The 24,695-nt window shown below is 41.0% G+C and overlaps 1 protein-coding gene across 2 annotated transcripts; it reads right to left on the bottom strand.

Annotated features, from left to right (window-relative positions):
- Positions 1 to 1,281: 1,281 nt before the first annotated feature.
- Positions 1,282 to 23,546, bottom strand: rcbtb1 (regulator of chromosome condensation (RCC1) and BTB (POZ) domain containing protein 1). Of its 2 annotated transcripts, none has more exons than XM_066661362.1 (12): positions 23,454 to 23,546; positions 20,875 to 21,112; positions 19,020 to 19,170; positions 17,571 to 17,737; positions 15,389 to 15,547; positions 14,973 to 15,080; positions 11,168 to 11,310; positions 8,288 to 8,478; positions 7,632 to 7,758; positions 6,581 to 6,732; positions 4,563 to 4,693; positions 1,282 to 3,265 (listed from the first exon to the last, which is right to left on the bottom strand). In XM_066661362.1, the coding sequence occupies exons 2-12, from the start codon at positions 20,998 to 21,000 to the stop codon at positions 3,125 to 3,127; spliced, it is 1,596 nt and encodes a 531-aa protein (XP_066517459.1). In that variant the 5' UTR covers positions 21,001 to 21,112; positions 23,454 to 23,546; the 3' UTR covers positions 1,282 to 3,124. The 2 variants fall into 2 exon arrangements, with proteins under 2 accessions (XP_066517459.1, XP_066517458.1); XM_066661361.1 differs by having other exon boundaries at positions 23,350 to 23,472.
- Positions 23,547 to 24,695: the final 1,149 nt, after the last annotated feature.

The raw sequence follows: 24,695 nt of genomic DNA, 5'->3' as shown, positions 1-24,695 counted from the left end.
CTTGACGGACCAGTTCTAATTCACACAGTGCTCGGGCCCGCTGTGGGTATGGTACACGTCCTCGAAGGCTCGACACCTGAGGGCGCCAGATAATTGAAAACTCAACCAGTCGCGCCCTCCCTCCCTCACTGTGTAACGGACCATCAACGGAACTCTTGTGGATCTCTGAGGGAGCTTTTTCAAAACCACAACCAGACGCTCCAGAAATACATTAATAATAGGCTGTTTTTTTACTAGTCTTCCATTTAATGTGCTAACTTCTGCCGGGAAACAAAAAAGACATTATATGTTATGTATTATTTCATATTTAATCATGTTAGAATTTTACCAGTTAAAATGTATATTATGTCTTAAATTATTGTTGTTGTTGTTGTTTTAGAGGCAATAATTTAATTACAAATAAAATTTTTCTTACAGAACTGTTCTTACAAAAAATACATTTTTACTCATACATCTTTAAAATGTACCCATCTTAATCTTTTTTAAACAAACATTCAAAAACATTTTAAAGAACTTTAAAGATGGTTAAATTTAGATTTTTTAAATCCATATGGCTTACCTAAATATATATAATCCAGAAGTAAAGAAATAAGTACGTATCATAACACAAAGTCTAGTTTTCATTCATTCATTCATTCATTCATGGAATCATTGGGCGCAAGGCGGGAACACACCCTGGAGGGGGCGCCAGTCCTTCACAGGGCAACACACACACTCACACCTATGGACACTTTTGAGTCGTCAATCCACCTACCAACGTGTGTTTTTGGACTGTGGGAGGAAACCGGAGCACCCGGAGGAAACCCACACAGACACGGGGAGAACACACCACACTCCTCACAGACAGTCACCCGGAGGAAACCCACACAGACACAGGGAGAACACACCACACTCCTCACAGACAGTCACCCAGAGGAAACCCACACAGACACAGGGAGAACACACCACACTCCTCACAGACAGTCACCCAGAGGACACCCACGCAGACACAGGGAGGACACACCACACTCCTCACAGACTGTCACCCGGAGCGGGACTCAAACCCACAAACTCCAGGTCTCTGGAGCTGTGTGACTGCGAAACTACCTGCTGCACCACCGTGCCGCCAAGTCTAGTTTTGACTCCATAGTTTTGACTCCTCTGTAATTGTAATATTTTTTGTTTATGAATTGTGAAAGCAAATGAAAGCATATTTGTAAAGGGAAACAGCCAATGCAGTGGTTCTGTAGCTGCAAAATGCAAAAGAAAAGACCGTAAGAAAACAACATACCCAAACAGTAATGAAAAGCTTTATTTTCGTCATGATATGATGCTGTTGCATTTCTAAGCAGATAAATCATCTCTCAAACATAGTGCAAAAAACTATACAATAATAAATATACACTTTATTTCTACACATGAGCAGTCCAAAATTCAATAGTGGGGCATTTGTGCGTAAATCCAAATTTAATTTGATAGGGCACAAAGCTGGGAATGCGTAATGAGATCGGAATTTTACTGGCATTTAGCAGATGGCTAAATAGTTTAAATTTCATGCTGATATTTGATGACATTGTACTCAAGAAATTAGGAATGTTAAAGAGACAAAGAGCTGTCAATTTAAATTAGCTATAAGTAAGTGCCACAGCTCTCTGTAAAGCTAATGCATGTTTTCCCAATATTCATGTGTCATCACCAGCAGACCTGTACACAAACAATAGACATCGCCCTCTGCTACAATTCCCACATCAGTAAACAAAGTCACAGAATATTAATATATTTAAACCTCTGTGGGTATTCGTCAAAGTACGATTTCGCCAGAGCCCACAGTTAAGCCTGTCCAATAGTAAAAGAGCTGAGAGACATTGCTTCTGAACAGTCCTCAACCGTGGGCTTAGGCTTTTCTGGCTAACCGAGAAATCCTCCTTTGTGAAATACCCCCCGAAGTACCATGTTACAAGAATCTTACAAAGGCATCGGTCAAAGGGAAGTCCCTTTTGATAATCCACTGAAGCCAAGCACTAGACCCAAGTGCATTTGTCTTATGTGGATGATGATTAACTCTGGTTGTAGATGAACAATTTTCAGTGGAGATACCCCAGTAACATTTTCCATGTGAACAACAAGTAAACTAACAATGACAAAGAATTAATCTAAAGAAAGTGCTACTGTGAACAGCGAGCCACTTCAAAATAGCAGGTTTATAGTGGGTTTTTTTGGGGTTTCTTTTTGTAGGAATGGTCTATTTGAGAGTTTAAGACTCGAGATTCCCATGCTGTTGCTGTCCCACCAATTTCAGAAGATAACATACATTTTTTAGGTTGCAGTAAACCTACATTATCTGCACACAATTTGTAAAAAAAAAAATAAATAAATAAAAATAAAAATACAAGATGCCCTGCACCAAACCAGTAATCTGCCCCAGTAACACTGCCAAAGGAAATGAGAGAGAGAAATAAAAATGTCGTATAAGTTCTGCAACATAGTTACTGTATACAACCCTAAGCAGAGCACAAGCACTGCCATCTAGTGTTATAATATAATGACAACATAACAACCAAACTATATTTGTAAAGTTAAACAATCTGTATGACACACACAGTAACAGATCAGCTCCACAGCTAGGGAGTTTTTAATATGTAACACAGAACTTTGACCTGCAGAGTACCTGTAACAGACGAGCCCTGAAGCATGACCTACAGATCATAACTGCCAAAAGACCCATATCAAGTGTTATTAAGTTAAATGCAGAGATGCATAATTCCTGATATTTATACTCAATGATTTCTATAGTTGCATACAACTACTTGAAGAAGGTGCCTGTGGATATATGAACGTGTGTCCGTGGGTACTTTTACCCATGATTTAGAAGGGAAATCAGCAAGAAGTCTTCTAACAATGCATGGAAATCTGCCTGGCTGAGCTGATGCCACTGGAATGACTTAGAATCCATCTGGTCAAGACGTGCACTTCAGATGCATAAAGCAGCTTCCCATCCGCAGTGTCTTCTGCTCGATCTGTGCTTCTGCAACAAGTAATAGTGATATCTAGTGGTTTGGATGACTGCTTGCAGTAACGGAGAGACTCTTGACTCGTAGGCGAACTCTTGAGTGAGCACGCGAGGTGCTAGCACGATGCTAACGGGTCAGTTTTTGAAGGCCCCACACCGGCTGGCCCTGCAGATAAACTCTTTAAGCATGTTTCCATCTATCTGCCAGAACGCTGCAGTCTGGGTGACCTCAGTCAGGTGGTTCACGCAGAACTTGAAACAGAACTCCTCCAGGTCCTGGAGGAATAGAGAGATATTTATCACAAACTGAGATCAACGTATGTGAAAGTGGCTTATCTGCAAATAAAATACGTTATTTTACTTGGTTCTCACTAAATATAACTGCAAAACTGGGCCAAGGGCAATTTGAACAATTGAGACACAATCGAGAACAACTGAAAAAACACGCTCGCCTTCATGTCAAGTTTTCAGAGGTTCTGGTGTTCCCTTAAGATGAAAGCTAATGTATCCTTTGAAGCTGGATTTAATGGCTGATGTTTTGATGTCCTTATAATGTACTACAGTAAATCATAAGCCTTGTGTATTTCCCCCCACACATGGATTACTTAACCATTAGTCAGGCTACAACACAAAACACAAAACAAGACAGTATTTATCCATAAACTGGGGGTTTGAAGTATTTCAGACAAAACCAAACAATGCTTTTTTAATGACTTGTGAAGTCAAGCTGATATCAAAACATAATTTCTAGTTGTTTCTTGTCCTGTGTCATATTAAATATTATTATTTATTGTGCCATATCATTTAAAATGCAAAATTCTTGCTTCTTCATAAATGTTAATCAAATTGTGGTGAATTATTATAAATCATTTTACGACGCATTATGTGTATGATGTATTTGAAAAACTTACATTAACAAATAATTTAAATATTTTGAAATATATACAGTGATCCCTCGTTTTTCGCGGGGGATGTGTTCCAAGACCACCCGCGAAAAACACATTTCTGCAAAGTAGAGGAAAGATATTTATTATGTATTTAACGAGTATTTGGACTTTTAAAACCCTCCCTGTTACTGTTAACAACCCACCCTTTGCATTAAACAGTCATTCTCTAATGTTTTTCAGCTGGAACTACATGTGATATCCCACCAGTTTCTTTAATAGAGTCATTCCTAAGCTGTGATTTAGCGTAAGTACATTTCACTCGGATGTGGACGTGAACAATACATGTACGTAAGAAATACCATTGAAATATCTTTTGTCACCTACAGGCCCAGTCTAATACACGTAAATAATAAAAATACGTTTGGCTATTCATCTTCCACGGTTTTCCTAGATTTTCCCCTCAATATCCGCGATATAGCAGCCATAAGCGCCCTTGAAAAAACCCACGAAGTAGGGAATCTGCGAAAGATGCACCGTGAAGTAGCGAGGGATTAACGTATATATATATAAATTTATAATTTTACATATAAATTGTGTAATGTTTACAATGTTCAATCTTTTTCACTAAGTTGAGGATAAGGATTACAAGGATATAATGAGGATTATAGTCCAATGGTTAGTTATACCTCAGCATCGTATCTGACTGCAGCAGACAATAAGGAAAAGGCGTTCTCCACAGTGATTCCTCGTTTTATTATGTGCTGACAAAGCCTCTTCAGCCTGTTCTCACAGTATGAGGTGGCTAGATCCAGCAGACCTGCAGAGAGAAGAAAATGCTCATTGACAGACTGTGTTTGATGCAATGCATTGAATATCACCCCCTTGTGATGGAGTTGTGATGGCCAAAAAGTTCCATTAATTGATTTTAATAAAAAGATCAATCACTGATGCATTATAAAACTTTACAAAATTAAATAAAAAAGATCATAAAAAGATGTATCCAAATAATCATTAAACAATAAATAGTATAAAAATTCATGCGTGACTATGACCAGAGTGAGAATATCCTGAAGCACTATTAGCTGTTTACTCATTATGCTGCAGTTTGCAGTATAATGTGGTCATGTAAGTGCTTGCTGTGTGGGGCTGGGTTGAACATTTATAGGCCATCTCTGGAAGTAAATCAGCAGGCAAAGGTCCTGCAGAGAAAGACATGCTAGTCACATTTTATCAAATCATATTATGTAAATAACAGTAGCAAAGCGAATCAGGGCTCAACTGCCACAACACTGGTCAGTACTTACTGATGTCACCAGATGCTCACTGTCTGCTGCCATTTGAGATGTCTCATGGCTTTGTTTGTGCAAAATATATATAAAATATTTCTATTAGGCACCTAAGATAATTAAATATATTTAAAATATTGCCTTCTCAGTGAACGTGGTGCTTGTATAAAATCATATATAATCACAGTAAACACATTCATTCATTAATTATCTGTAACCCTTATCCAGTTCAGGGTTGCGGTGGGTCCAGAGTCTACCTGGAATCATTGGGCGAAAGGCAGGAATACACCCTGGAGGGGGCGCCAGTCCTTCACAGGGCAACACGCACACTCACACATTCACTCACACACTCACACCTACGGACACTTTTGAGTCACCAATCCACCTAACAACGTGTGTTTTTGGAGCGTGGGAGGAATTCCACACAGACACAGGGAGAACACACCACACTCCTCACAGACAGTCACCCGGAGGAAACCCACGCAGACACAGGGAGAACACACCACACTCCTCACAGACAGTCACCCGGAGGAAACCCACGCAGACACAGGGAGAACACACCACACTCCTCACAGAGAGTCACCCGGAGGAAACCCACGCAGACACAGGGAGAACACACCACACTCCTCACAGAGAGTCACCCGGAGGAAACCCACGCAGACACATGGAGAACACACCACACTCCTCACAGACAGTCACCCAGTGGAAACCCACGCAGACACAGGGAGAACACACCACACTCCTCACAGAGAGTCACCCGGAGGAAACCCACACAGACACAGGGAGAACACACCACACTCCTCACAGACAGTCACCCGGAGGAAACCCACACAGACACATGGAGAACACACCACACTCCTCACAGACAGTCACCCGGAGGAAACCCACGCAGACACAGGGAGAACACACCACACTCCTCACAGACAGTCACCTGCAGGAAACCCACGCAGACACAGGAAGTTTTGTTCAGATTCTCCTTGATTGCATGAATTTGTTAGATTAACAGCACACATTATTTAAAATCATTATTTATTACCCGCTAAAACTAGGTATTGGATGATAACCTCAAATAATACGAACTCCACAACGAGAGATTTGGAAAAATTTAAACCAACACATTCACACACAGAGTATCACACTGGAATAATGCTATTTGGTTTGATTCCATTGTTGGGTGTTATTTGTTGTTGTTTTTTTAGCAAATAAACATGCATTGCTTGGATAAATAGCTTTTTAAATCTCCTAATCTCCTGTGCCAAATTATATAAAAATACAATTCTAATTATAATTTTATATGTTGGACAAGAACAACAGCGCAGAGTAGGCAGGTTTGGGAAGGCATGTCATGGATCGAAGTTTGAGGGGGTTGAGCAAGAACAACACTTTATTTTGCTACAGATGCAAAGGGTGCAACTTACCAATAGCATCTTCTGGAGGAAGATCCACAGTGTCGGTGTAAAGAAACTCAAGGAAGGAGCGGTAAACGGGATAAGAGAACTGATCGATCTCTATGACCTCCTTCATGTCTTCGTTCCAATGTGACTGAAACATGGAGCGGAAGTGTTCACATCTGTAATACAGACATATGATTCAGCAACAGCAATATCAACAGCCACTCAAACAACAGCAACATTTACAGCAGTGTTATGTGTATACAGAAATATCAATTAATTGCCAAACAAAAAGGATATGAATTACACATCCAAAGAAAGCATTGAAAGAAAATGAAGAGTCCCTTATCGTGTTTTAGACATCTCTTCCAGTGAATTTTGACAGTTTGACGATGTCAATGTACACTACATTGCCAAAAGTATTCACGCACCCATCCAAATAACTGAATACAGGTGTTCCAACCACAAGTGTATAACACCAAGCACCTGGGCACTGCTTTACAGACTGCTTCAATTAACTATTTAACAATTTTGAAAGAATGGATCGCTCTCATGAGCTCAGGGAACTCCAGCATGGTGCTGTGATAAGATGCCGCCCGTTCAACAAGTCCAGTAAACTGTCAGTGGTATTACAAGCAGGTGGAAGTGACTGGGAACAACAGCAACTCAGCCATGAAGTAGTACACCTGTCTTCACAAATGGGCTTCAGAAAGAATTGTCAAATTCCCATAAACACACTCCTAAACCATGTGGAAGGCTTTCCCAGAAGAGTTGAAGCTGTTATCGCTGCAAAGGGTGGGCTGACAACATATTTAACCCTTTGTATTAAGAATGGGATGTCATTCAAGTTCATATGCATGCGAAGGCAGCAAATACTTTTGGCGATATAATGTACAGACCATCCTGTCACCTCATATGCACCACAGAAGGACAATGTTTGCAAAATAAAAAGTCAGGGAAAGTATCACACTAAAATGTAAGATATTGTTTTTGCACTAAACTCCAAAATTAATCTTGGAACAACATAGAAGCCACTCATACTATCATCACAGTGAACTGAAGTGAAGTGAGAAGGCACCTGATTTTGAGCACTGCTTTGTGGACATGAATGTATTTGCCATCTACGCTAAATTTGAGGTCTGACGTCTCAGGACTGTCAAACTCTTTCTTCAGAGATTGGGCCACAGTCAAGAAATCATCGTGCTCTAAAAAAACAACAGTTGTGTTAGTGAACACAAGGATGGATGTGTTCTGAGAATTATAACAATGTAATAGTCAGCTCCACACACAAATTAAACAGATGTAGTAGTGTTTAAAATTAATTTCTAAACTTGCTAAGTTCTTTGTCAGAAATCTTAGTGAACAGTCCTTGCTTTTGGCTCAGGTAATCCACCTGCATCTCACTAATTCCATTCTATTTCATGCTGCACCATTTCTAAACAGGATGAATACCCTGAGCAAGAAGCAAGGGCTGTTCAAAAATACACTTCATTTCTCCTTGATTCTTGGTAGCTTATCTAGATGATGAAAAAACAATCCTGCTGCTTCATTAAATCTCTCCTAATTAAGTCAGGATTAAACTCCAAAAATCATCAAATAAACATCACACAAATCATCAGGGATTAGTTGACATTTTTAAAGTGATTTGTAGTTGACTCCAGCCCAATACAGACAGTCCTACACGTCAGGGAAGGGCAGAGACAACAACAACAAAAAACAACAACCCAGACTCACCCATTGACAGCAGCCTCCACATGACAGAGGGCGTGGCAAAGCAGGCAAAGACGTCGTCGGTGCAGGAGAAGTGTGTGAGGTGGGGCAGGACGATGGACTGGCCTCTACATTGACCCCACATGTACACCTGACCACTCTGAGTCTTTGCTGCTGAGGTGTGCGTGGAGTGGCAGGCAGCTATCTCCACAATCCTGAACAAATGAGGATAAATAAAGAGGAGTAAGAGGAGGGGAGAAGTGCAAAAAAGGAGGAAAGGGAAGGAGCACAGGTGGTGGCGGGGAATGGGGGCAGTAGCGGAAGGGAGGTGAAGAAAAGGAAAACAGAGCGAAGAATAAACTCACTTCAAGACAAACAAAGATATTTAAAGAAGCAGCTGACCTCACAAACACAACTAACAGTGAGAACAAGTTAAGAGCTACAACTTTTACAAGCATAACTCCTTAATAAACAAATACCAAGACCACATTACATTTTTTTACATTCATTATCTGTAACCCTTATCCAGTTCAGGGTCGCGGTGGGTCCAGAGCCTACCTGGAATCATTGGGCGCAAGGCGGGAATACACCCTGGAGGGGGTGCCAGTCCTTCACAGGGCAACACACACACACACACACACACACCTACGGTCACTTTTGAGTCGCCAATCCACCTACCAACGTGTGTTTTTGGACTGTGGGAGGAAACCGGAGCACCCGGAGGAAACCCACGCAGACACAGGGAGAACACACCACACTCCTCACAGACAGTCACCCGGAGGAAACCCATGCAGACACAGGGAGAACACACCACACTCCTCACAGACAGTCACCCGGAGGCAACCCACGCAGACACAGGGAGAACACACCACACTCCTCACAGACAGTCACCCGGAGGAAACCCACGCAGACACAGGGAGAACACACCACACTCCTCACAGACAGTCACCCGGAGGAAACCAGAATGTAGTTAAAAAAAACCAGAATGTGATGCCTTCAATACACTCCAAAAAGTTGGGAAAGTGGCGAAAAAAAAAACCTGAAATGTAACAGTTCTAGATGGATCTAGAGTTAGCTGTTGTACTGGTAACAGGTGATGTCATCAAGACTGAATATATAAGGAGCATCTACCAGACGAAAATTGTTCTGTTGTCATCCAAGACTACGACTCAACTTCGGGGAAAAACGGACATGCCAAATATAAAAATGCCCATCCAGACTTTTATTAACGAAAAGTGCAAAACAGCATCTGTGATGTCACGGGGTGCATCTGTCATCTGCTTATATGTTAGGGTACAATTGACATGAAGTTTTATACTGCCATTTTGGAGAGACATGTGATAAATGTGTCCTGTCCCAGCTGCTTTTTTTAGTGTGTTGTAGGCATCAATTCTTCTATTTGTTTACATTTAACAAATAGAATTAAAGGCCACATTCACGATTCTAAATCAAAAAACTGCATGAAAATAAAAGAGAAAGTACTGCAAAACTAAACAACTTGAGTTACGAGTCTCTGAGGTAATTCCGTTCTAACTTACAAGACTCAGAGCTTTTGAATGTAAACAAACGAGAGAACAACATTTCCCCACAATGTTGCCTTTATGTTTGTGACTGAAAATACTGAAAATCTATTCTTTGTCTTTATGTCTGTTAAACAAATGTTCAACTGAATTAACTAATTACAGATTTCAGGTTTTACTGGATTTTTAGAAAGTGCCCCAACTGAAAATGGGTTCTGTGGGGGTAAATATCTCAAGGGTCAATTTGAATGGGCCCTTTAAGTATTTCCATCACAGGACACTCAAACAGGAAAAATCACAACAGGAAGAGTGGGAAACTCCCCAGCAGGCTGACAGGAAATGGTTCAAGGATGCAACAATGCAGAGCATTGCTGATGCCTCAAATGGCCACGCACACAACATCCTTCATTATTAACTCGACATGACCTCATTACCACACTAAGGACTCAGCTTCAAGTTCCACACACACCAAGTAAACTCACAGAACTGTATCAAAAATGAAGAGCAATATTATAAAAAAGAGAGAAATGTATATATCATGTATCTACATAATTATCTGTTTTTTTTTTTTTTATTATCCGTAACCGCTTATCCAGTTCAGGGTCACGGTGGGTCCAGAGCCTACCTTGAGTCATTAGGCGCAAGGCAGGAATTCACCCTGGAGGGGGCGCCAGTCCTTCACAGGGCAACACATATATGGACACTTTTTTGAGTCGCCAATCCACCTACCAACATGTGTTTTTGGACTGTGGGAGGAAACCGGAGCACCCGGAGGAAACCCACGCGGACACAGGGAGAACACACAACACTGCTCACAGACAGTGACCCAGAGGAAACCCACACAGACACAGGGAGAACACACCACACTCCTCACAGACAGTCACCCGGAGGAAACCCACGCGGACACAGGGAGAACACACCACACTGCTCACAGACAGTCACCCGGAGGAAACCCACGCAGCCACAGAGAGAACACACCACACTCCTCACAGACAGTCACCCGGACTGGGACTCAAACCCACAACCTCCAGGTCCCTGGAGCTGTGTGACTACGACACTACCTGCTGCACCACCGTGCTGCCCATAATTTAATATAGAATTCCTATATAATATACATATTCTATAAATATAAATATACATACCTATATATTTTTATATTTACAATAATCTTGGTACTCATTTCTTGATTTGTTTGTTTGTTTAGAATTTATTTATTTCATTTCAAATATGTCTGTGGTACTAAGTGGGTAAAATGCAAAAAGCAGGCTGTTAAAAATATTTAAATAAATATATAAATAAATAAATAAATAATTTTTAAAAAGGACAAAATAAAAATAAAAAGGGAAGAGGAAAACACTGAAATAAAACAAACAAAAATAATCACCTCTCTTTCTCTGCCATGACCTGAACAGGACTTAGCTGGTTGCTCTTGTTGCCTGTACCGAGCTGACCATAAGTGTTGGCTCCCCACGCATACAGAAGCCCTTCGTCTGTTAGTGCCAGTGAGTGGGCGTAACCAGACGCAATCTACAACAGATGGTATAAATGAATGCAATGAAAATTAATATGCTGGATCCCACAGGAGAAGCACATAGCTTCTCAGGTTTGTAACAGTGATGTACATAAAGGTTTCAATGCAAGAGGCAGAACAACATGTATAATTTGTTGACACAGAAGCACTGAACGGACAATTTATTACATTAATTAAAGTACTACACTTAAATAATCACCATTGCAGAGTTATTTATCTACAAACCGGATTCCAAAAAAGTTGGGACACTAAACAAATTGTGAATAAAAACTGAATGCAATGATGTGGAGATGGCAAATGTCAATATTTTATTCGTAATAGAACATAGATGACAGATCAAAAGTTTAATCTGAATAAATGTAACATTTTAAAGGAAAAATATGTTGATTCATAATTTCACAGTGTCAACAAATCCCAAAAAAGTTGGGACAAGTAGCAATAAGTGGCTGGAAAAAGGAAATTGAGCATATAACGAACAGCTGGAAGACCAATTAACACTAATTAGGTCAATTGATGGTAAGAGGATCACCAATTCCACCATTGTTGCACCGAAAGATAGTGCAGCGATACCAGAATGGTGTTACCCAGCGTAAAATAACAAAGACTTTTAAGTTATCATCATCAACCGTGCATAACATCATCAAAAGATTCTGAGAATCTGGAACAATTGCTGTGCGTAAGGGTCAAGGCCGTAAAACTCTACTGGATGCTCGTGATCTCCGAGCCCTTAAATGTCACTGCACCTCAAACAGGAATGCCACTGTCAAGGAAATAACAGAATGGGCTCAGGAATACTTCCAGAAAGCATTGTCAGTGAACACAATCCACCATGCCATCCGCCGTTGCCAGCTGAAACTCTACAGTGCAAAGAGGAAGCCCTTTCTAAGCAAGCTCCACAAGCTCAGACGTTTGCACTGGGCCAGGGGTCTTTTAAAATGGAGTGTGGCAAAATGGAAGACTGTTCTGTGGTCAGATGAGTCATGATTTGAAGTTCTTTATGGAACACTGGGACGCCATGTCATCCGGACCAGAGAGGACAAGGATAACCCAAGTTGTTATCAACGCTCTGTTCAGAAGCCTGCATCACTGATGGTATGGGATTGCATGAGTGCTTGTGGCATGGGCAGCTTGCGTGTCTGGAAAGGCACCATTAATACAGAGAGGGTTCTAGAACAACATATGCTCCCATCTAGACGTGATCTCTTTCAGGGAAGACCCTGCATTTTTCAAAAAGATAATGCCAGACCACATTCTGCAGCAATCACAACATCATGGCAACGTAAGAGAAGGATCCGGGTACTGAAATGGCCAGCCTGCAGTCCAGATCTTTCACCTATAGAGAACATTTGGCGCATCATAAAGAGGAAGGTGCGACAAAGAAGGCCCAAGACGATTGAACAGTTAGAGGCCTGTATTAGACATGAATGGGAGAGCATTCCTATTTCTAAACTTGAGAAACTGGTCTGTCCCCAGACGTCTGTTGAGTGTTGTAAGAAGAAGGGGGGATGCCACACAGTGGTAAAAAATGGCCTTGTCCCAACTTTTTTGGGGATTTGTTGACGCCATGAAATTTTTAAACAACATATTTTTCCCTTAAAATGATACATTCTCTCAGTTTAAACTTTTGATCTGTGATTTGTGTTCTATTCTGAATAAAATATTAGATGTTGGCACCTCCACATCATTGCATTCAGTTTTTATTCACAATTTGTTTAGTGTCCCAACTTTTTTGGAATCCAGTTTGTATTTATCTGCAAAATTTAACCTTCAATGTTTTTGAAAAATCTAGCTCTTTTTCCCCATACTTATGTATATTTTTAAAGTTATACTGATGTTTTACAAGCAACAACAGTTTTGAACAACACTTTTGAAAAGATTAAGATTTTTTTGAAGAGTAGTGTGGTTGTTTAATAGATACAGGCACCAGTAATTATTCATTCATTATCTGTAACCGCTTATCCAGTTTAGGGTCGCGGTGGGTCCAGAGCCTACTTGGAATCACTGGGCACAAGGCAGGAATACGCCCTGGAGGGGGCACCAGTCCTTCACAGGGCGACACACACAGTCACTCATTTCAGTAAGTGTGATACTCTGTGTGCTGTTTGAACTTTTTCCAAACTTCTCCTTTTGAAGTTCGTATTATGTGGTTATTTGAGGTTATCATCCAATACCTAGTTTTAGCGGGTAATAAATAATGATTTTAAATAATGTGTGCTGTTGATTTAACAAATTCATTCAATCAAGGAGAATCTGAACAAAACATTGTTCTTCAAACTCACTCACACCTACTACTTTATAGAAAAAAAAGTTCTTATATTTATTATTTGTTTTACATTATTATTGTTTTTGTATTTGCTGTGATTATATATAACTGTATACAAGCCCCACGCTCACTGAGAAGGCTTTAATTTAAATATATAAAATTATCTAAGGTGCCTAAGACTTCTGCACCGTACTGCATGTAAAAAATGTAACCAGCGTCTGATATAATCAAATATTTCAGTTTTCTATTATGTATGGAGTCACACAGCTCCAGGGACCTGGAGGTTGTGGGTTCGAGTCCTGCTCCGGGTGACTGGTGTGTTCTCCCTGTGTCTGCGTGGGTTTCCTCCGGGTGACTGTCTGTGAGGAGTGTGGTATGTTCTCCCTGTGTCTGCGTGGGTTTCCTCCGGGTGACTGTCTGTGAGGAGTGTGGTGTGTTCTCCCCGTGTCTGTGTGGGTTTCCTCCGGGTGACTGTCTGTGAGGAGTGTGGTGTGTTCTCCCCGTGTCTGCGTGGGTTTCCTCCGGGTGACTGTCTGTGAGGAGTGTGGCGTGTTCTCCCTGTGTCTGCGTGGGTTTCCTCCGGGTGACTGTCTGTGAGGAGTGTGGTGTGTTCTCCCCGTGTCTGAGTGGGTTTCCTCCGGGTGACTGTCTGTGAGGAGTGTGGTGTGTTCTCCCTGTGTCTGCGTGGGTTTCCTCCAGGTGCTCCGGTTTCCTCCCATGGTTCAAAAACACACGTTGGTAAGTGGATTGGTGACTCAAAAGTGACCGTAGGTGTGAGTGTGCGAGTGAATGTGTGTATTGCTCTGTGAAGGACTGGCGCCCCCTCCAGGGTGTATTCCTATCTTGTGCCCAGTGATTCCAGGTAGGCTCTTGACCCACCGCGACCCTGACCTGGATAAGTGCTTACAGACAATGAATGAATGAATGAATATTATGTATGGTTTATACACTCCAGTGGGACACAACGGTGTATGTACACTGAAAAAAATGTCACTGTGGTGGTATCCTCTAGAGTACATTTTCAGTACCTTCAGTTAGGAAACATTATTGTAAAATATTCTATGATACTACAGTGACGCTGAAATAGATTAAACGGCAAAGAAGATGATGATGATGATGATGATGATTCTATAATACTGGTAGATTTTTAAGTTGTTTTGGTTTCATACACCCAATTTTATCTCCAGGACATATATTATGTACTTTTATTTTACACAGTTCTGTAACGAAAACTTACAAATATTCACACGAATGTAATGTACCTTTAGGGAACACAACTGGACTCTAAAACTCACTGATGCATAATTAAAGGTACATTTACACATTTTGTAACTTTAGGAACATAATGTACCTGTATTGTACTTTTTGTCTGAGGGTTTAAGACATCTTTCTTACCTGTAGAACACAGAGACCCTGCAGCGCTGCAAGACGACATGGAGTCAGCTGATTCCCATTATTCCCCAAACCAAGCTGTCCATTACCATTATAGCCCCACCCATACACCTAGACAAAATAAAACACAAAAACACATGCTGTTATAATTAATACAAAAGATTTGAACATTTCAGTTGGAAGTGTGTCAACAACACATCGCTCTTATGCCTCACAATCTTGCTTATGTTTGTTTGAAAACATATTTCATTCACTTCTAGTAATCTGAATGGAGGCCCAAAGGTCACGTATAAAGACAAAGTCAATCAATCCTACGTCACAGTCAAAACAAAGGATTTTCTCTAGGCCAAGTAAATGCCTTTTAGGTTACGTGAACTCCACCGGTTTAAAGAAAGAATGCCAGCGTTTTTTCTTTTTACCTCTCCATTGTCCGACACAGCCATGGAGGAGGTCTGGCCACAGGCTATGCTGACCACTACTTTGCTCTGGAGGCAGTTGGAGACTTTACGTGGTGTGGGCTGGTTGGCAGTGGAACCTGATCCCACCTGACCACAGTTATTATAGCCCCAGGCGAACACCTTACAGAACAACAGCATGGGAATGAAGAAACACATATTTCATAAACAAACAAATCCATTAATGAGTGAATAATAAACCTGCTGATAATATGAAATTGAAAATGTCATGTTTATTTTCCATTTTAGACACTAAATATAAAAGTAAAATAAACCAGTTTATGAAATTACATTAAACGTATTATATTCAAACTGCTCAAACACATCTTAATTCACAGACAAATACATACAATAATACACATGAGATATTTCTTGTAGTGATTTACTGCAAAGGAGTATAGTTAGGGCCTTCACAATTTTCATGGAACTAAAAAAGGTGTGGATTTTGTTGTTGAAATTCACTCGTTCATTCATTATCTGTAACCGCTTATCCAGTTCAGGGTCGCGGAGGGTCCAGAGCCTACCTGGAGTCATTGGGCGCAAGGCAGGAATACACCTTGAAGGGGGCGAAGGACAACACACACACACTCACACCTACGGACACTTTTGAGTCGCCAATCCACCTACCAATGTGTGTTTTTGGACTGTGGGAGGAAACCGGAGCACCCGGAGGAAACCCACATGGACACAGGGAGAACACACCACACTCCTCACAGACAGTCACCCGGAGGAAACCCACACGGACACAGGGAGAACACACCACACTCCTCACAGACAGTCACCCGGAGGAAACCCACGCAGACACAGGGAGAACACACCACACTCCTCACAGACAGTCACCCGGAAGAAACCCACGCAGACACAGGGAGAACACGCCCCACACTCCTCACAGACAGTCACTTCCCTGTCGAACCCACAACCTCCAGGTCCCTGGAGCTGTGTGACTGCAACACTACCTGCTGCGCCACCGCGCCGCCCTGTTGTTGAAATTAATATATTTAAATGCTGCAAGAACTGCAATATTACTAGTTCTGTTACTAATAGTGATAAAGACTGTTCAATTTGAAATGTCTATTCAATTTGAAAGTTCTATTTCTTAGCATTTCTATGTTATTAAATTGCATTTTTTGCAAATTATTTTGAACTGATGACTGTGCTTTTCAAAATATCTCCACTGCAAAATGCTAAATCTCAGAGAGCTCCTTTCACCCAGGGGCTTGTTAATATTTTTACAACTGAACTGAACTAAAGCTGTGGCCCATTGTCCCTTTTGTGGAAATATAATATGAAAGTATATACAGAATCACAGAACTGCATGCTAAGAAATTGTGTTTGGCACGAATAAGACAAATGCAAATAAGCCAACAATTCAGGATTAACAAGAAATACGAAACACATACATGTTAGTTTTAAGCCTCAGAACAAAAGCCTTTTAAGCTTAGCCTCCTTTGTCACATGCACTCTGAGGTGTTTCAAACCCAAATCCTATCTAATGCCTTTTAATATGCAACTAACCCATGTGTCTAACCCACTATCGGATTTTCTGAGAAAGAAAAAGTGAGAGAGAGGGGAACGGGACGTAGGATTACTGGATTTAAAAATGAAATGTGGCAATAAAGGAATCAATGTTTGTATTAACCACTACACTGGGCAGAGTCTTAACAAATTTCATATACTAGGTAAGGTTTGGGATTTTTTTGTTCCTAGGGCTCCCCCTAGTGTAATTCATTTTTATAACACTGTACTGAAATCAATGGGTTACATAGTGTAGTTTCTGGAGTTCTGAGACCAGAGTAGCAAAGACAGATTCTCCCAATTTGAGGTAAGTAAAGCATTACAATCATTTTGAAGCTGTAATATTAAAGTAAAATATTATGTTGTGTTCTTTTAATTTACATTTAATCTGATAATGTACTGATCAGTCATAACTACAATCCAACGACAAGAAGGTAAAAGACGAAGCGTCTTTACAATGTATTAAGAAACTTATTTCCAGAGTATTTGACCACATGTAGCAGATATCTGAAGCATGCAAGTCTGAACTGACTGCTGTAGTACTCCTTTAAATCCACCACCATCCTAAAAACATCCCTGTAACATAAGACAGTCTACATGTATATTATGTTCATCCCCCAACTTTTCTCACCTCCCCATCGTGGGTCAGGGCCATTGAGTGGTGGGACCCACAGGCCACTTCAATCACCCTCTTGTTCTGCAGGTTAGTGGACACAAGCAGTGGAGACACTCCCTGGTTGGTTGTTCCATTGCCCAGCTGACTATAGCCATTATGTCCCCATGCATACATCTCTCCCTCTGCAAATGATGCATCAGTAAAATAATCTTCGTTAACATAATGATTCATAATGTGCTGTCTAAGCAACGGCATGACAGGTTGAATATTAGAAAATATTTAATAATATTTACCATGGCTGTTAATATTTCTTTATATAAAAACACTGATTTATTGACAATTTTACTGTTTGACCTTCTCTTTATTCTGATGTTTAATAAAAATAGCACAAAACGTAAGGACATTTGTGTTTGGTAGATTATTACTTTGTTGTAACAATGCTTCTGAGCAATAAATCCTATACAGTTGAAAAGCCTGTTAATTTCCCTTTTAAATGCTGCCACATTTGTAAGGAACATGCATTTGTGGGATGAGCAGTAGAGCTGAGTATGTGGGTTGCGCCCATGAAAAATTTGCCAAATCCTCTCTGCCAATGCCAAACAGCTTATTCTGTGTGATGGTGTGGGGTGGCATCTCCCTCACTGGCAAAACAAAGCTTGCCATCATTGGAGGCAATCTCAATGCAGAGATAGAGATGAAATTCTGCAGTCAGCGGCAATCCCATAACTCCACAGTCTGGGACCGAACTCTATCCTCAAAGATGACAACGCTCACTCCCACAGAGCGGGGTTTACCAGAGACTACCTCCAGAAAGTGGGAGTGCAGAGGATGGAATGGCCCATCAGCGTCCTGACCTTAACCCTATTGAACACTTGTGGGATCAGCTTGGGCGTGCTGTTCGTGCCAGAGTGACCAACACAACCATGTCGGCTGACTTGCGAAAAATGCTGGCTGAAGAATGGAATACCATCGTACATCCGTGTGAGACCAGGCTGGTGACCAGCATGAAGAGGAGGTGCCAGGCTGTTGTGGCGGTGTAAGGTTCTTCCACACACTGCTGAGGCTCCTATTTGTTAAATGAATAAATTGTTAAATTGCCAATATGTTCTTGTTTCTTCAAACTTCAATCATCCAGTCCACCAAACAACAAACGAGTCAATGGCTGAATAACCTGTTTGGCATTGGCAGAGAGGATTAGGCAAATTTTTCATGGGCGCAACCCACATACTCAGCTCTACGGCTCATCCCACAAACGCATGTTCCTTACAAATGTGGCATTGAAAAGGGGAAATTAACAGGCTTTTAAAACGGCATGAGATTTATTGCCCAGAAGCATTGTTACAACAAAGAAATAATCCATTAAACACAAACTTCCTTACTTTATGTGCTATTAAGAAAATTTGCCTTAGCAATGTTTGTTATGCAAATATTCTGAAAAACTACAATGTTTATAAAACATTTTACCCTCTGTAGTGAGTAGCACATGTGGTCCACTCCCATAGCTGAGACTGACCACCTTTTTCCCACTAAGGCAGTCCAGCTTTTTTGGGACGATGGTGCTCTGACTGTCACCTGTGCCTAAACAATTACTGCAGTTCAGTCCAAATACGTACACCTGCAAAACAAAACAACAAAAACCGCTACATCCACAACAACTGGCGTGGAGGAAAATTGTAGAAAAAGTATCACTGGAAGCCACCCATTGTATAGCTCTCTAGAAAATAACATAATTCACATATTTACTGTTATTGATCAGCCTTCTTTTGGACTCTTTTCCTTACTCAATCAGTGATTGTCTCTAATATAAACCCCACTTATTCCACATGATGTAACCAAGGGAAGGTGAGGAAAAGTACATGCAATATCAATTACCACCTCTTTTCAATGCCATCAGACAGCCTTACACCCCGGAAGAGAACACAGACTGCCAGGTCTGTCACATCAGTTGACAAGACGCCTGGGCCTGCTGGCTCAGTGCCGTGTGATAAGAGGAGCGAGGGGCCCATGCCACATACCCACCCAAAGAGAAAAGGTCCACTTGTGCTCTCTTAAAACTCCTAGCCTCAGATGGAAATGGCACCCTCCCGATGATAGGGCCAATGCTCTGTCAGATTGCAAGGGCATCTAAAGTGCACCCCTTTAGGTCACCCCTCAGATAGGACTCTGGCTGGGCCTTCCCAAAATATCACCCTTCTTATGGTGAAGCCATTCTGTGGCAATGTGGAGATATGCTTTGGATTATCGTAATGTCGAAAGGTGAAACTCCTGTTCATTTTTACCTGTCTAGCACAGGCCAGAAGGTTTTTTGGCAAACCTGATTGATATTTGGATCTGTTCATAATTCCCTCCACTTTGACCAAAGCCCCAGTTCCAGCTGAAGGCACACGGCTCCAAAGTTCAATGCTGCCACCCCCATAGCTTCAATGTGTATGTTTGTTTTTAGTTTTTTGGTAATGCATGTTGTTATTTTAGCGCCAAACATACATTTCAGAATTCTGGCCAAATGTTTAACTTTTTTAACTATGGTCTCATCGGACCATAACATATTTTCCCACAACCCTTTGGCAGACTTCTTGTAGGTTTTTGAAAAATGTCACTGGCTTGGATGTTTTTCTTTGTAAGGGTCGTCTTGCCACTCTACCAGACAGCCCTGACATATACATGTGACATATACAGAACATTGTTGTCACATGCATTACACAACCAGCACCTGCTTGATATTTCTGCAGCTCTTTTAATGTTTCAGTCAGCCTCTTGGGGGCAGCTTCCCTGTGCAGTATTTTTCTTCTTTTTATTAATTCTTTTATTAATTATTATTATCCACTTGTTGATGACAGTCTTCTCTGTGTTTCCATCTAATGCCTTTTATCAATATCCCATTGATGCGTTGTAACTCGTTGTGGACCATGACTTTTACTAAGGTGCAATTAAGTAAATATCAAGACATGCTACTAGAACAGCTGCACTAAAACATGAGGTTAAACAGAACCACTTTAATTGATGGCAGTTGTGTACTGACTGCTATTTAACAAGTCTGAATGTGACTGGTTAATCCTGAACATTCACATGCCAAGTATAAAAAGGTGTGCACACTTACGCAACCTCATTATTTTAGTTTTTATTTTGAAAAAGGTCCTCCACTAAATTATTTCCGATAGTTTTTCAACTGAATTGCACAGAGTCACATTCAATCTGATCTTGGTCTTATTTTTTCACATCACATAATCCAGGCATTTCCACAGGGTTATGTAGAATATCCACGGTGTATTACTGAACAAGAAGACAAGAAGGTATGCTACTACTGTTTTAGCTCACTCACCTCATCATCGTGGGTTATGTAGATGGCTTCGTTGGCAGATGTTCCAAACACACAAGCTTGCCGTACGGAGGCAATCTCCTGTGCACTCATCAGGGAGAAGAGGGGCCATTTGCTGACATCGACCATGGCTACACTACCAATGCACTGGGGGAAAGGGGAAAGAACCTTGGGGGCAATGGCAGGGGCCGATGCAGCACAGCTATTGGACGACACGCTGCAGCTACTGGTACTGCCGACACTGAACAAACACACATATTCACACATGTTATGGAGCCATAAGAAATTTTACAGGTACTACTTACAAGGAGATGTAGCACATCTTGCGGCATAAGAATTTATGTTAGATTTCCAATGCTGGCAGGATGACAACTTTTGCAATGCAATTCCAATCAAGAGCTGGTAAACACACATCTACTGCAAAGATGTACTGCACCAAGAAAAGAAAGCATAGTATACCTCCATAAATCTTATTAAAATTCTATAAAATGTATCAATAATTAGTACCATACGTTATAATATAGTAATTCACTGTTTGAAAGTTATGACAACATTATCAGCCAAACACAGTCATCTCGAAATGTTTCTTGCACTAATCTGGTTAACTGTATTTATACACTTCTCTACTTATAATATCATTAATTCATTGTCTGTAAGCGCTTATCCAGTTCAGGGTCACTTTGGGTCCGTAGCCTACTTGGAACCACTGGGCGCAAGGTGGGAACCCACCCTGGAGGGGGTGCCAGTTTTTCACAGGGCAACATACACTCACGCATTCACTCACACACTCACACCTACGGACACTTTTGAGTTGTCAATCAACCTATCATGTGTTTTTTGAACTGTGGGTGCACCTGGAGGAAACCCATGCAGACACAGGGAGAACACACCACACTCCTCACAAACAGCCAACCGGAGCGGAGCTTGAACTCACAGCCTCCAGGACCCTTGTGCTGTGTGACTGCGACACTACCTGCTGCACCACTGTACCGACCATTATAATATAATTTCGTGTGATAAGTAATGTTACATGTTTTTATTATAGTAATGCTCAGGTTTTTAAAATAAATAGTAAACTGTTCTGAGCTGCTGATATTTGGCTTTATAAACCAGTGAATGTAAGAAATCCTGTAGAAATTCTTGTCATGCTACTTATGGTCCTTTCATGAATGTATAGCCTAAATCTTGGTCAAATAGTTTGACACTGGCTGATTAATTTAGTCTGATTATAATATGACTTAGATTTAAGAAGTGTATAGGATTTTAAATATGAAACTTTCTGCAAATGTTAATACACAATTACTTTATACTGATTAATTTAAAGAGATAAAACATGTTACATGAATTTTCACCCACTGCTAATGCTAAGTGGAATCTCTTCCCTTGTCTCCCTGCACAATGCTAGGTCTTCTATTGTCATGTGTATGCTTTGTCCTTCTGGCCAGCATGTGAACAATTCTTTTTTGGAAAGAGCTTGCCTTTACCATTCACAGATAATCATATCTGTCTTGGCTATGTTTGTTTATTCATAATCCATTTTTTTAAAAAGAAATAAATAAAACAGCAACATATCTAACTTGGCTTGGTTGCAAGCTTGGTTTTTGTATGCAATTCTATGAGCAAACACGATGCACCGGGCACTGAAAAATGAAAATCAATGTCCATGTGGAAGTGTTTATAGGCTAGAAGACATATTATGAGGAAATTAAGCAATAAATAGCATAGCTGAGCACTTCCACTTTGAAACTGCTGTGTTTTTAGATTCAGACAAATCTAAAAAACCTATCCCACGACTTTTGTCTTGGATATAAAGTAGTTACGATGAACATAGACGAGTTGTTAGGAATTGGCTTGATGGCTGACGAAGGACTTTTACTTACCTTTTCTTCCTAAGTCACTGATGCATAAATGAAACGTTACAAACACAAAATAGCAAGTCAAACAAGGCACACAGGCACTAAGATAAGGCCAGGCTGTGTGTGTTAGCTGCTGAAGAAAAAAAAGAGTAAACACACTCAGTGCAGAGCTGATAGGAGTGGGAATAAACAATGAGGCAGTAAACACACATACAGCTCACACTGTGGTATTTGCTGACCTGTCACTGCTAGAAACACCTCAGGCCAACCACATTCACCAGCGTCAGTCCAAAACATAAACAACAACACAGCTGGACTGATGTCTAACCCTGCGCGGCTTGTTTGCTTGAATTGGCCTGGCAAACCTTAATTAACCTAGGGAAGCTAGCTGATAACTTAGCTGACTAGCCAGCTAAGGAGCTCAAGACTGTGTTTCCATGTTTTACACACACACAGAAAGACGCTTAAACTTTAAGGTTGTGCTCAGCAGCAAACACAGTTCACTTTACAAATGAAAGTGGAGCAGAAAGCAGAAAGCGGATATTTGGCCAGGCTTTCTCTCTGTAATGTATCTAACTGCTGTATCTTCTAATGAAGTTTCGATTAGCTGTGTCTTACTGACCTACAGCAGCGCTCCATCAGCGAACCGGGAGAACTGAGAGAGAGAGAGACGAGGGAAAGGACATCTACAGGACAGTCTACAAACAAAACAGACCTCAGACCTACCTACAGGGACTGGAGGAGCCTGACTCAGTTTAAACACGGACCGAGAGAGAGAGGAGAGCGACTGCTGTAAACACACACACACACACACACACACACACACACACACTCTCTCTCTCTCTCTCTCTCTCTCTCTCTCTCTCTCTCTCTCTCTCTCTCTCTCTCTCTCTCTCTCTCTCTCTCTCCTCGCCCAGCCAATCAGAGAGAGGGTGACTTCAAGCTACGTCACCCTCCTCTAAATAAGATCACTATACAAAATAAAAGTCCTGTAACAAATATGTAAAAGAGCAAATGTACAATCTCTGGACTTTTTTGCCCATTCTTGTCTCATACATGATTTTAGCTGGACAGTAGTCTGTGGCCACATTTGTCAGATTTCCTCTTCATAATGTGCAAGTGGACTGGACGGATGGCAGACACACTGTGTGTACAAAGCCAGACTGTTGTAGCATGTACAGGATAAAACAACCGTGGATTTCCCAGGGAAAGAGGTTTCCTTGCATCCATATTATGTGCAACCCGTACCATGACAAATGTTTACGTTTGCACTTTTCAGTAGTGAATAACGTGGATGGACACTTTCATCTTCTGGACAAAGAACTCACTGTCTGTCCCCCACAACACCACCCCCCAACAATGTTTTTCCTAATTTCCCAAATCAGTCTCTAGCACATTTGGCTATATTTATGACAGTAGCATGACGGTGTCACATGCAGTGCCATCTGAGGGCTCAAAGGTTTCACACATTTAACAGTGGTTTCCAGCCCAACCCTGGTACTGAAAGTTCTCCAGATTCCATTTGGTACGAAAGACCTATCACGTTTCACATTTGGGAAAACAAATACCCATTTCACTGTGTGAATGCGGGAACAGGCCCCAGCTAGTGTGCTATCAATAATAAATATTTACAATTTTGCTTTGAGAAATATTCTTTTTAAAGAATATTTGTCTGATAATTCTCTCCTAAAGATTGGAACATTGTGCTGAGCCACAACCCATATTTGCTTGCAAAGACTCTTTTGTGGATTCTTCTTGTATATCTTTTATATTCATAAGTAGTGCCGCTGTCACAAAGCTCTAGGGTCCTGGGGTTTGGGACATAGTTCTTGCAGAGTTTAATGTGTTCTCCCTGTGTCTGCATAGGTTTTCTCCAGGTGCTATGGATTCCCTCCACAATTCTCAGTGGATTGGTTATTCAAAAATGTCCAGTGTTAGTGACTGTCTGAGTGTATGGGTGAAGGGGTA

Source organism: Hoplias malabaricus, chromosome 2, assembly GCF_029633855.1.
Source record: "Hoplias malabaricus isolate fHopMal1 chromosome 2, fHopMal1.hap1, whole genome shotgun sequence".
Taxonomy (NCBI): Eukaryota; Metazoa; Chordata; class Actinopteri; order Characiformes; family Erythrinidae; genus Hoplias; species Hoplias malabaricus.
This window is presented reverse-complemented; position numbering and strand designations above follow the sequence as displayed.

Excerpts from the sequence above, each read along its gene's own strand:
- rcbtb1 (XM_066661361.1), bottom strand. Across the intron at positions 17,738-19,019 it reads TGTGCTACTCACTACAGAGG|AGGGAGAGATGTATGCATGG; the intron begins GTAAAATGTTTT and ends CATCATTTGCAG. Across the intron at positions 11,311-14,972 it reads AGGGTCTCTGTGTTCTACAG|ATTGCGTCTGGTTACGCCCA; the intron begins GTAAGAAAGATG and ends CATCTGTTGTAG.